This window comes from Anopheles arabiensis, chromosome 3, assembly GCF_016920715.1.
Source record: "Anopheles arabiensis isolate DONGOLA chromosome 3, AaraD3, whole genome shotgun sequence".
Lineage (NCBI taxonomy): Eukaryota > Metazoa > Arthropoda > Insecta > Diptera > Culicidae > Anopheles > Anopheles arabiensis.
This window is the reverse complement of record NC_053518.1, coordinates 7,154,789-7,167,948: the sequence shown is the minus strand read 5'-3', so window position 1 is coordinate 7,167,948 and position 13,160 is coordinate 7,154,789. Positions and strand designations below refer to the sequence as shown.

At 48.8% G+C, this 13,160-nt stretch overlaps 3 protein-coding genes across 3 annotated transcripts; 1 reads left to right on the top strand and 2 right to left on the bottom strand.

The window, feature by feature from the left end:
- Positions 1–145: 145 nt before the first annotated feature.
- On the top strand, positions 146–5,571 carry LOC120903998 (alpha,alpha-trehalose-phosphate synthase [UDP-forming]). The gene is made up of 5 exons (XM_040313691.1): positions 146–627; positions 2,586–4,010; positions 4,089–4,416; positions 4,482–4,775; positions 4,843–5,571. The coding sequence occupies exons 1-5, from the start codon at positions 491–493 to the stop codon at positions 5,107–5,109; spliced, it is 2,451 nt and encodes an 816-aa protein (XP_040169625.1). The 5' UTR covers positions 146–490; the 3' UTR covers positions 5,110–5,571.
- Positions 5,572–6,135: 564 nt separating this feature from the next.
- LOC120904001 (protein YIPF6) lies at positions 6,136–7,607 on the bottom strand. The gene is made up of 5 exons (XM_040313693.1): positions 7,449–7,607; positions 7,221–7,355; positions 6,900–7,144; positions 6,671–6,828; positions 6,136–6,604 (listed from the first exon to the last, which is right to left on the bottom strand). Exons 1-5 carry the CDS (start codon positions 7,581–7,583, stop codon positions 6,486–6,488), a joined length of 792 nt encoding a protein of 263 aa, XP_040169627.1. The 5' UTR covers positions 7,584–7,607; the 3' UTR covers positions 6,136–6,485.
- Positions 7,608–7,789: 182 nt separating this feature from the next.
- LOC120903999 (probable trehalose-phosphate phosphatase J) lies at positions 7,790–9,409 on the bottom strand. The gene is made up of 3 exons (XM_040313692.1): positions 9,057–9,409; positions 8,657–8,984; positions 7,790–8,587 (listed from the first exon to the last, which is right to left on the bottom strand). Exons 1-3 carry the CDS (start codon positions 9,191–9,193, stop codon positions 8,165–8,167), a joined length of 888 nt encoding a protein of 295 aa, XP_040169626.1. The 5' UTR covers positions 9,194–9,409; the 3' UTR covers positions 7,790–8,164.
- Positions 9,410–13,160: the final 3,751 nt, after the last annotated feature.

The window sequence follows — 13,160 nt, the reverse complement described above, 5'->3', positions numbered from 1 at the left end:
GTTATTATTATTGTGCCCGCGCATTCTGGAACCCTGAGCACGATTCGCATCCCACCCTGTCGCCTCAATCTCCTATCAGCGCCTCCGCCTTTGGTCGATGAGTGCGGCAAGTGCGGGTTGGAGTGTCCTTTATCAGCTGGCGGCAGCCACTGGTCCGGGATCAGTTGAATCTCAACTGCACGGTGAGTAAGTACCACAGTGTCCGTCCCATTGCCGACCGTGCCGTTGTCTCTGTGTGCTGTAGTGTGTTGCTGTATTGTGCTTGTGTACTTAGAACTGCCAAAGGATCAGGAAGCGATCAGCTCAACCAGCCAGTGTGTCCGTCGTTTTGCCAAACAGAGGGGCACAGTAGTGCCTAGTGATATGAGCTAGAGAAAGAGAGAGAAAGCCCAAAAAGCGTTTGTGTGGAAATAGTGGCCAAAGCAAAGCAGCGGCGTGTGCCTGTATGTTGTTGTGCTGGTAGTCGACAGCCGTTACACCAACCAGCAGGATGTCTGCAAACTGCGAAATTACCATCACTGGACCGCAGGAGGCACAAACCAAGAGCAGCCTCATTGTGGTCTCCAACCGGTTGCCGTTCGTGCTCAAGCGAGACCCCAAGACAGGCAAGCTGAGTCGTCATGCTAGGTAGGTTACCAGTCCTCCCATTCTTTCACTGACCCTTTACAGTGACCCATTACGACATAGACGCGTCATCGCTGTGTAGTAGCTGATATTTGTGCGACTTTTCGGTTGATTCTTTTGTGGACAAAACGTTTCGTTGAGATAAGCCACGTACAAAGTGTTGTCGAGTCTGTGTTTGGTGCTACTAAGACGTTCCTGCCAGGAGGTACAGCCGGATTCAAGTTTGGCGTTTGCTTGCGCAAATGACCCCTCCTCGGGAGAAGTTGTTTACGGTCTGTTTGTTTTTTATAACGGTGTGTTTTTGTTTTGTGCACTCTGATTTTTCTGGTTCCCTTTTGCTACATTTCCGTGCTACTGCGGCTGCTGGTGCGAGCAATGGTAATCAAAAGTGTGTCAATGTTGGCTGACCTATGCCATGCGTGACGTCATGATGGGAGTGGATCGGTAGAAGAGCGAAGAAATCCATGTGAAATGAAGTAAAGAAAGGAATTGGATTCTGTAAAGCGTTTGTGATGACTTTCATGATCATCATAAATCAAACTGCTCCGAGGAATGAGTATCCTGAAGCTCTATGGCCAGCCTCGTTATGGTAGCACGTCACGCTCGGCTGAAACCGGGTCAATCATAGAGATGTTAAACATCAGGATCTCGTAGAATGTTCTGGAAATTTCATATGTAGCATAAGGTACAATAAAGCACTCTACATGATCACCTTGACGATCAAGCTCTTGATAATTGGAGCTTCGCAATATACTTCCAGAGGTAATCCTTTTTTCCGGAAATATCTATGTCCCAGTTTCTTCTCAAGCCAATTGAACTCCCAGCAGAACCCGACAACACACGTAGTCTTCAATTTGTGGGTAATTTATTTTTAATCCCACCTCCCGGATAAGATAAGGCGTCAATACAGCCACTTATCATTTTATTGACAGAAATAAGACACCGAGATACAAGCGCGATTAAATTAGCCTCACTTCAAATTACAACTGTACCGATTGATTGAACAGCTGTCATCCGATTGGCCATTCTGTATTACCTTCAGCCGATGTACTCGTTCATCGATTGTCTCGAACCTGATAGCGCTTATCACGAGAGTAGGGCGGCACGGGCGCTCACGTTTAGTTCCGCGTGGATGGTTGGCCTAACAAAGGTGTAGTACTACCCCCCGGAGAGGGATAGTACCGAGGAAATGGGTCTTGATTATTGGTGGCGATGATGGGTTACGACCCGATTGCGAATCAATGAAGATCGCGTTATGGTTGATTGCCATAGCAACGGCCGTATAAGGTATTACAGATATGACCTGAGAAGTTGGACACATGGGAATCTGTATCTGATCGGCGGGCACTCATTCATTGAGCGACATGGATGGTTCACGTGATCGGTGTGTCGGGTTGGACTCGAGAATCCGCTGGTAAACGTCTCAATAAACATCGCGGCTCTTCCTATGCGAGCTCGCGCGCGCGCGCTCTTCTTATCAGTCCGGATGAGTAGTGCGACTTCAAGGGCTGGGAGGCGATTGTAATCCAACCCCGGAAAGGCCTCGCTGGATGGGAGGGAGCTCCTCGCTTGGAAGAGTGTACCTTTGCGCGGTGAGGTAACCTACACCTTCCTCAATCACCCTTCACTTGGTACATCAGGAATAACAATTCCCAATGACTTTGAGAGACTGGGGCCTGGGGCCGTATCGGTCAAGGGTTCCCATGTTTACTCACTCAAACACACACATAATTATTGGACTCCACTACCGAGGATTAGCCGATCTTGAAAGGGCGGGGAGTGACGTTACAGACGACGTTGTCCATCCTTCCGGCGTGTGATAGCGATAGGCACGCGCGTGCATTACATTACGATTATCATGCTTCCCTGCGCACTGTTGTGTTTACAACACCCTCGCCCCCACTCTTGAAGGTCTATCTTTACAATCACGTTTCTTTCTCTATGTACTTTTCCAAAAACAGTGCCGGCGGATTAGTCACAGCAGTTGCACCGGTCGTGATCAAGGGCAAAGGGCTGTGGGTTGGCTGGTCCGGAATTACGCTGACGGACGAGAACGAACCAATTCCGGAGTCGGACCCAACGGACAACACACCAACTGCCGGGTTACTGTCGGAGCAGGTCGTCTCGGTCAACGTGGAGCCGAAGCTGTTCGATAGCTACTACAATGGCTGCTGCAACGGTACGTTCTGGCCACTGTTTCACTCGATGCCGGGGCGGGCCACGTTCTGTGCCGACCACTGGAAGTCGTACTATGAGGTGAACAAAGAGTTTGCGGCTCGCACGATCGAAGCGTTGGCGATCGCTGTCCGCAAGAACACGCACCCGGGCGTGCCACTGATCTGGATCCACGACTATCATCTGATGCTGGCCGCGAACTGGATCCGGGAGGCGGCCGACGAGCGGAATCTACCGTACCAGATGGCGTTCTTCCTGCACATCCCCTTCCCGCCGTGGGATATCTTCCGCCTCTATCCGTGGTCGGATGAGATCCTGCAGGGTATGCTGGCGTGCGATATGATCGGGTTTCATATTCGCGACTATTGCCTGAACTTTGTTGATTGCTGCCAGCGCAATCTTGGATGTCGTGTGGACCGGAAGAACTTGCTGGTGGAGCATGGTGGACGATCGGTTCGTGTGCGGCCGCTGCCGATCGGCATTCCGTTCGATCGGTTCGTGGAGCTGGCGCACTCTGCGCGGAAGGTGATCAACACGAACCAGAAGATCATTCTGGGGGTGGATCGGTTGGACTACACCAAGGGGTTGGTCAATCGGCTGAAGGCTTTTGAGGTGCTGCTGGAGAAGCACCCGGAGCATCGTGAAAATGTGAGTCTGCTGCAGATTTCCGTTCCCTCGCGAACGGACGTCAAGGAGTACCAGGAATTGAAGGAAGAGATGGATCAGCTTGTGGGTCGGATAAATGGACGCTTCACAACTGCGAACTGGTCTCCGATCCGTTACATCTATGGGTGTGTTGGACAGGAAGAGTTGGCCGCCTTCTATCGGGAAGCTTCCGTGTGTCTGGTGACGCCACTCCGCGATGGTATGAATCTGGTGGCGAAGGAGTTCGTCGCCTGCCAGATCAATGAGCCGCCGGGTGTGCTGATCGTGTCGCCGTTCGCTGGAGCTGGTGAAACCATGCACGAGGCCCTCCTCTGCAATCCGTACGAGCTGGATGCAGCAGCTGAGGTGATACACCGTGCGCTCACAATGCCGGAAGACGAGCGAACGCTCCGGATGTCACGTATGCGACGTCGCGAGATGCAGCACGATGTGAACAGCTGGATGCGGCAGTTCCTGAAGGCGATGGGTTCGCTCGAAGAGGACGACATCGGTACGACCACGATGCAACCGGTCACTGTGGATGATTTCGATGACTATTTGCTCAAGTAAGTAGGGTTACCTGGAGGTTGTTTCAATCGTTGGGAACAAACTCTAATCAATCGGTTCTCAATATTTCCACACAGTTACATCGGCTACAACCATAAGCTTGCCCTTCTGCTGGATTACGATGGTACACTGGCCCCGATAGCACCCCATCCCGATCTGGCCACCCTACCGCCGGAGACGAAAAACGTGCTGCAACGGTTGTCCAACCACTCGGACGTGTACATAGCCATCATCTCCGGGCGCAATGTGGAGAACGTGAAGCAGATGGTAGGGATCGAGGGTATCACTTATGCGGGCAACCACGGGCTGGAGATTCTCCATCCGGACGGTAGCAAGTTCGTGCATCCGATGCCGATCGAGTACGAGGACAAAGTCAGTGGACTGTTGAAGTCGCTCCAAGACTCGGTAAGTTCTTCCGAAGAAGTCCTATTGCCGTGGAGCTACTAATGAGTACCACGTTTTGTTGACAGGTTTGTGGTGATGGCGCCTGGGTCGAGAACAAGGGACCACTGCTGACGTATCACTATCGCGAAACACCGCCCGAGCTGCGCCCGGCCATGGTGGAAAAGGCACGCCAGCTGATCATCCAGTTCGGGTTCCGTGCGGCGGAAGCACACTGTGCGATCGAGGCCAAGCCCCCGGTACAGTGGAACAAGGGCCGCGCATCCATCTACATCCTGCGCACGGCGTTCGGTGTGGATTGGAGTGAGCGCATCAAGATCATCTACGCCGGTGACGATATGACCGATGAGGACGCCATGATGGTAGGTGTTTTTGGTGGTGATCATACCTCCAGCAAGTCATAACTTCTCTCCTCTTTCTCTTTCACAGGCCCTCAAAGGTATGGCGGCGACGTTCCGCGTCACAAACTCGCAGATCATCAAGACGTCCGCCGAGCGGCGCCTGCCATCGACCGACTCCGTGCTGACGATGCTGAAGTGGGTCGAGCGACACTTTATGCGCCGCAAGCCGCGCGCCAACAGTCTCACGTACCGCGGCAAGAAGAAGGACTGCGTCAAGATGCAGATGGCCTTCGATCTGGTGCCGAACACGAGTGCGGCCAACAGTGCCGCCAGCAGTTCCGATGAGCGTGATTGAGGTGGGGTGGCATTGGTGCCGAAACACCCTTTTAATATATAAGTGGTTAGCTTTATTCCATTCCCCAATTCCTTGCCCTTTTCCTTACCAAAACCTTGCGTTTTGCGTAATTTTATTAGTCTACTCTTAGTTCGTTCTTGAAGCAAAAGTATGCCTTAGAATTGCTTTTGTTAAGCCTTTCTTTTGGTTTGGTTTGTTTTTTGTTTGAAAACATGCCCTCGCTGTATGTTTCTGTTATGTTTTAGCGCGTTTCGAAGCATGTTTGTATTGTTTCACACACACACAGACGTTAAAAGGGGGTAGCGTTTAAGTTTTACGAATAGAAAGCTTGTGTGAATGTTGGATGAAAGCAAGGAACCTTTCTTTCGGGAACATTAATGATATTCGGAATCAAACAGGAATGTTTTTACAATTAGGTTTAGAGCAAGTGCAATAAATTCTTAGTTGGTTACTAAGCAAAACGAGTGTGTTTGTTGTTTAAAAGAAATATTTTGGCCTCGATTGCACCTGTAAAACAGTTATGTACATCCAAAATCGAAAAACTTTGTGATTGTTGTTGGAAAAACGGGATGAAACTAGAGATAACAAGGGGCCATAAACTGCTCTAAAGCGATCTGAATTCGACAGCCAAAATGTACTAGATTGTTCCTGTACCGATAAGACTTCTTCCCATCATTGTTAATGTCTGAGTAACTAGTCGCAGCCTTTGTTCAGCTTATTGAAGTAGAAAATGGGCTCCCTCAATCCCATTATTCAATGAACTACCAATCGAGAAATGATTTTCAATCGGTTTGGTTTATCCTAATCTTGATCTAAGATGTTCCGAATAATGTAGTTATTGAGTACCCGTCAACACTATAGCAAGATTTATTGCTTTCTTTTCCTATTAAGATAAAGTAGCACGCGCCTCGGGAGAAATACCTTTGTGTATGCTCCATAACTCAGCCTTTACGGAATGGATGAATTATCATCGTGGAAGTGTGCGTTTCGCTTGAAACGAAACTGAAGACTGTCGCCGAACATAGATTAGATTGTATATGAATCCCGCGAGTGCGGGAATTCATCACTTTATTACACTAATCTGTTGGAAAGTTGTATAATACAAAAGCTGATATACCTAGGCGTTTAGTACAGTAGCGATTAGTCTAAGTGGGATCGTGCTTTTTTACCCCCGCCGATGCAGCAACAACCCGCCTGTGTCCTGTGCCGTACACTGTGGCCGTGATGTGGTCGTCATGTGTACACTCTTATGAAGTGGGGTGTGCTACCCCGTGCGTGTCCGTGCACCCGTCCGGACGTTCCAGTCAGGTCCGGCTCGGTTGTAACAGCCGTGACAAATTGATCACAGTGGACAAACTTAATTGCAGCCTAACCCATTACACATTGCTGTGCGAAACGACTAGCCACGATATGATAAAGTAAAACAGGAATATTGGATACATGGCAAGAGCTTTCCGGTTCGGTGGTTGACTGTCGCCGAGGAATATTATCGAAGCTACACGGAGAAGGTCGGGAGATGTGTTAGAGTGTGGTGTCAAAAGTGGAAGTTCTTAAAGCTTACCATAAGTTGCCCAACCGAACCCCACCGATGACACGACGAACCGGAGGAAGAATAGAAAGGCCGTCTGCGTGCTGAATAGAATGATTCGACACACTATTAGTGCTAGAGCACACGGCGTCAGACAGTAGCCAAGTACGCAGATTGATTGGAAAAAGGAGCTAAATTTGAAAACGAGAAGTTTTACTCCCAAAACTCACACTACAACACGTAAGGCGTGCTTTATACATACATTTTCCCACCGAGCAGCTTGGAGTTGAGCGTCACAATCATGGCACCGATCCAGACGATAACAAAAACCTGCGCGAACTCGGGCCCACCGTCGTGCATCTCGTCGGACGAGCCGTGAAGGATGGTGGCCATAAACGTGCACAGCACCAGCGGGCCCCACAGGTCCCAGTCCCTCAGCAGGGTGTTTTTTTCCCGCGGTATGAGGACGTGGTAGAATTTGACACCGACCGCCTTTACGTCACGCATCTGTGGGGGAAGAACAATAAACAATCCGGTGTGAGTTGAATGGTTGCAATTCATTCGGCGACCAGTACACCCGTACGATTGTGTCCCGGATCGGTTCGTCCAGTGTGTTGAAGTCGGGCGAGCTGGGATCGGTCGTGTTGCGCGGCGCACTCGTAACGGTCATTTCTCCGCTCATCAGCTCGGAAGGCGATTCCGCTCCATCGTCGTACAGCTGGAGAACCAACGAACGTGGCAGTAAAATATACACAGGGAATATGAGTTACAATTGGGGGGAAAAGTAACTTTTCCTGGAAGTGGCACTCACCTCTAACGTTGTTTCCGGCGACGACATGGCTTTTTTGTGTGGGAGAGTTGTACTTAAATAAGAATTTACATGAAAATAGCGAAAAACTACCGCAAACCTTGCCCGAGTGTGTTGTGTTTTCTTTTCGTTCCGCATTTGACAGCTGTTTATTGTGACAGTTCGGCGATGACGACTGCTCGAACAGAGCCACTGACAGCGGGAGCTCGATTCGAGCTGCACAGTGGAAGAAAGGTCAAAAAAGGTTTATTTTCAAATTATTTTATTGTTTATTTATCAGTTTTTTACTTAATTTCTCATCAACTGCTCTTTTTGATGCAAGTTTTCGTTAGTTTCGTGTAACCTGAGGTGAAAATTGTGTTCTGTGCCTGTTTTCACAACCAAATTCCTAAAACATGTTTGCTTCTACACCTGGTGCCTCAAAAACAACACTTTCGTAAGTTTGATCCCAATCAGCTCAAAACAATCCTCATTAGAAATGCTAAACTGCTGATCATTCGTCACATCGTTGTTAGCTGTGGAACGGCAATCGCTGCGTTGTTTTTGCTTGCGAAGAAGGAAGAACGATAAGGGCAGCATCTTTTGATAAGAAGCAGTTTGTTTACAAACACACCGCACGATTGTCACTGTCCCCTTTCCCCCACCCAGCCCTGGTTTATTGAGGCCGAAACCTTCACACCCACAGGCCTCCGGGGGGAGGGAGGAAAGAAAGCCTGGCCCTAAACGACTCTCGATTCGATCCACTTTAGCAGGTGATAAACCGCATCCACCGAAGGTATTTTATAGTCCGCGCTCGTCACCAGGTCCTTATCTTTCGTCACCCGGAACGACCTTCCCGTGCCCTTGATCATCCGCATCACGTCCTCGTCGGTGGTATCGTCCCCGGCGAACAGCACCTTCCGCTGGCGCCAGTTCGCGTCGAAGCTGGTGCCGAGGATGTACTCCGCCGCCAGTCCCTTGTTCCACTGGATCGGTGGCTTGCCTTCCACGGAGGCGTGCGCTGCATTCGCTCGATAACCGTACGATTCAATGATCTCCTTGGCACGGGCCGCCATCTCCGGCACGTACTGCTGTTCCGCCTCCCGGAAGTGGAACGTTATCGAAACGCGCTTGTTCTCGACCCACGATCCATGGTGGACAACCTGTGGCAAACGCGAAGAATAAGAGCACCTTTCAACACACCGAACCAAAACGAACTAGCTCTTTCTTACCTCCCGATTGAGCTGATCGATCATCTTGTCAAAGTTGTCGGCCACATCGCGCGGAATGCCCTGGTTGTGGCGGGTGCCGTTCGGATACAGCACCTCCAGCCCATGGTTCCCCGAGTAGATCACGTTCTCCAGGCCGATCTTCTCCTTTACCCCGTCCACGTCACGTCCCGAAATGACGGCCACAAACGCCTTGCCACTGTTGGCGATGTTGCGCAGACTGTCCCGCATCGCATCGCTCATCTGCGTCAGGTTCGGATGGGACGTCAGCTCGGCCAGCGTTCCATCGTAGTCGAGCAGGAGGGCCAGCGTATCGCCCGCCTGCAGATAGCTGCAAAGAGAACGGTGTGTGAGAGAGAACAACCAGCAATGAGCCAGCAACGTTGGCTGCCGGTACACTTACTCGCCAAGATACTGATCGAACTCGGGGTGCGACATTGCGGGAGCGTCTTTGTCGTTCGCCGGCCAGCTTATCAATGGCTTTAAACAGTTAAGGAATATTAGACAGGCAAGCGGTGCCAACAGCGTACTTCGAGCCATTCTATTTCTACGTCAACGTGCGCGAGGCGCTGTGCTAGTGTTGGTGGTACCGATGGCGCGCTCGTGGCCGTGGGGTTTCGCTGCTCGGCATTCACCCGCGCGAATGTGTTGTCTACGGTCGATGGCTATCGCAGGCACGATCGAGATTGTAACGCCAGAGGGAGGCACCCTTTCCAACCTTTCCGGCACTTGTACCGAGAGCTGGCCCCGAACCTTGTGACTGCACGCGACTACTGCCTTGAAGTGATTGTACTTGCCCCGGATCGGTACATCCTCCTCGGTCGATCTTCGTTCTCAGTCGATCTTCATTGTACTCAGCCTCGAAGAAGCATCTGAGCGGTACAAGAGATTAATGACGTCAACAGTACTACCAACAGCATACCGATAAGGTTCAACTGCCAAAAGCCGAATTTCACCTATCTGGACATTCGACCCTTCGGACTATTATCACTCGAAGTAACGGCCACAGCCGTGCTCCATCGTGTTCGAATATAGGACAAACGCACTCAAGTACTCTCTGTCTCTCTGCCATGTGCTCGGTGCGTTCAGAGTAAACAGATTAAAAATAGCAATGAACTGCTGCTGGAATTAGTTGAACTGAGTTGCGTGAGCTAAGTGAAAAAAAAAAACATTCCGTAGGAGTCATGCATATGTTAAGTCTGACTGGCTGGCTGGCTGGCCTTGAAAATATTGCGTGCAGAGTTTATGATCGAAATGGGAGGGTAATGGGAGGTTCGATTATCGTATGGTTTGCGTGATATAGAAATAGATTAGATGGTGGAGGTGCAGCTGTATTGCTCATCATTATTATAGGCGGAAGAGCATAGAAGGGATGATTTATCGACGTGTGAGTACGGTACAGTTTGTAAAATTGAGCTTATTCTGAATGGTGATCAAGAAAAACATACACAATTGAACATTCAATGTCTAGTAAGATGCATTAGTTTTGTTACTTTCTGACTATAAATTTCTTCACTGAAGTTTTCACCAAATATAAAAAAAATGTTGCCGGGAATGTGTTGGCCCCTATACTGGGACAGATTTGCGATAATTTCTGCATTAAGTCCCTATGCGAGACAGACTCAAAAATTTTTTTGTATTGGAATAGAAATAAGAGAGTAATTTGAGGACCAAGATGGGTTCTGGATTCACTTTAGGACCACCAATTCTTGGAGTGGTATTTATTGGGGATTAGTTCCTGGAACGGTATGGTTTTGGGATCAGTTGCAGGCAAAGATATGGATACGGAATCAGTTCCAGAGCCGTTATGGAATCTAGCTTGGTTCCAGGAACGGTATAGAATGAGGATAACCGTCAGGACCAATATGGGGTCGATATTACTTTCCGGAGATTGGTTTGAAGTTATCTCTAAGGCCGACATTATTTTGGGATTTCTCTTGGGTCCTATAAGAGTACGGGATCAGCTCCTGGCTTGGTATGGATGTTCGATCATTTCCAGGACCGATATGAGTTTGGGATAGGTTCCAAAATTGGTATAAGTTTGGATCCTGTTCTAGCAGCGGAATGGGTTGGAACCAGTTCCGAGACTGGTATAGGTGTACGATCAGTTTCAGGATCTGAATGGTTTTAAAATCAGTGTAAGTATCAATAAAGGTTTAGGCATTACTTCCTGAACTATAAGAGGTTTGGAAGTCGTTTATTTCGGTGTACTACACTTCGATGTTAAATGGTGCCTTAAAATCACTTTACGCTGCTCTCTGACCAGGTCAAATAAAATTTTGAAATTCTACGTGTACATTAAGTCTGTTAGTGGTGATTCAGCTGAAGAAGAAGAATGAGTTCTTTACACAATCAGATTCCATATTCTACGGACTATGATAGGGAGCGGACGCATTCGATATTTGAACTCACGACAGGCATGTTGCTGGGTCTTCCACTTAACTATTGTATCACGGGAGCAGGCCTTTAGTCAGTGGAGTAGAATCAATTTTAATACGTCAATGATGAAATTTACTTTTGTAACATATACACAGTTTTCAAGACATCATTCCACTTCAAACTCCTCAATTTCCTTGAAATAAGTAAAATTTCTAACAATTCTACATTCTACCAATTATCCTCCTACTCATGCTTAAACTGAATCGTGTCACATTCCAAACGTGTACAATAAAATGATAGTTATTTGTATTGACCATTCGAAGTCATTGATTCCTATGAACATTTGAAACGTTTTGTGCCTCACTGGTCGTTCCAGGAAAATCCAGTTCTTGAAAGTCTTGAAGTGGGAAAGTCATGCAATCAATCGATTGTGTGCGACGTTCTGCGTACCTGTCCCAATGGTTTTCGCCATGAATGGTCTGCTTTCCCACGACCATTAAAGGGTGCAAGGAGAGAAACAAACATATTTCCCCTTTCCTATCATCCCTTCCTACGATGTTTGATGTATCATCAATTCCCTTATCGGAACCGCATGACACAATGCGTACGGTTGCGGATGACAATAAACTGGTTCACAGGAATGATATTAATGGGTCCCGGGCAGTAGTAGTATGGTTTCCTTCCCACCATATCATCCAGCAAAAAGCTATTTATGAGATCGGGTTGGGATGTTTTCCACCGTTAAAACATATTTCTTTCTCCACCTTTTCTTGTGAACCTTGCTGCTACTCACCTGTTGTATAGAAACGGAGCCAAACATCATCGAACCCCATCGATCATTCCGTTTCGATTCGGTGCGATAAGAGTGGGGTAATATTGAACGCTGAATTGCCGTGATTTCCGTGACCTTCAAATGCAACCCGAACCTAGCAACACCTAGCGAGAACAATCCAGCAATGTCTATTAAGCGGACTAACGCGTTGCTTTTGTCTCTCTCCTGTGTGTTTGTGTGTATGAGCTGATAATAATAATGAAAACAAGTCATCAAGTGTGGAAAAGGCGCCCGGAAAAGCAGGAGGGGAATGTAGCAGTTTTCTCGGGCAGCGTTGAGGTTCATTGCAATCATAAATCATGCTTCACCGGCCGGCTGATGTTAAGCGTGGCTGAAGTACCGCCGTGGGTGGAGTGGGTTATTTTTAACCCGCCGGGTGTGCGTGTCTTCGGGTAACATTGTGCACACACCACACACCATGCCGCGAGGATATGCGATCCCACGGTTACGGTTGGATTAATCAAGCTCAACGGGCTGCTCATCGTTGGTAGCGGACGACCAAACCGTTACCGGTTTCGCGGAGATGAATCGCAGTTGTGGTTGGCAAAGATAACCTCAATAGATAATCGGCGACAACGGCGACGGTGACGACGACCACGTACCTGTCGCCTGCCATGTCCAACCTTCTCGTTGACATCGCTATCATGCGTAGAGCGCAAAAGGGGCCGACGACACCTGGAAGCTGAGCTGAGATAAATTTACATAAATTGTGCATCGCGAGCGACTAATGGTAAAGCCCTGTGACCCTCTCCGCTGGCTTAACGTGCAAACGCCTCACGCTTAACACATCCGGACAGCGGGACAAATCGGGCGTGAATTGGAAGAAGAAAAAGCGGCCATCATTCGACCGTTTGGCGACTGGTGGAAAGATCAAGGACAGACCAATCCTATCGGGAAGAGCGCCACTAATCGGAACCACCCCCATCCATCCAACCTTCAGACGCTTTGTTCTGCCTTTGCTTGATGTGTGCAAATAATTGCTATCTGCTTCTCGGTTTTCATCTGCATCCCGTAACGATGGTGGCACGCAACCGATTAATTAGAAAGTTGATGGCTTTCCGATCGGCTGGCTTGGTTGGCTTGGCTGGTGTTTGAGCATCCGATTAGCGACGGCGGTTATAAATATGCTACGGATGACACAGTGGTAGCTCCACGCTGGTAGATAGTGCCTGGGTTGCCTCGAATTTATCGTGAGCATCATCACGGGCACGTACTAATTATGATTCTATCCTCCAAAAAGGATGAGCTATCGCTTTTTTCCCCAACCCGTGGTCCATTTTCTTCTTTTCTTCTGTC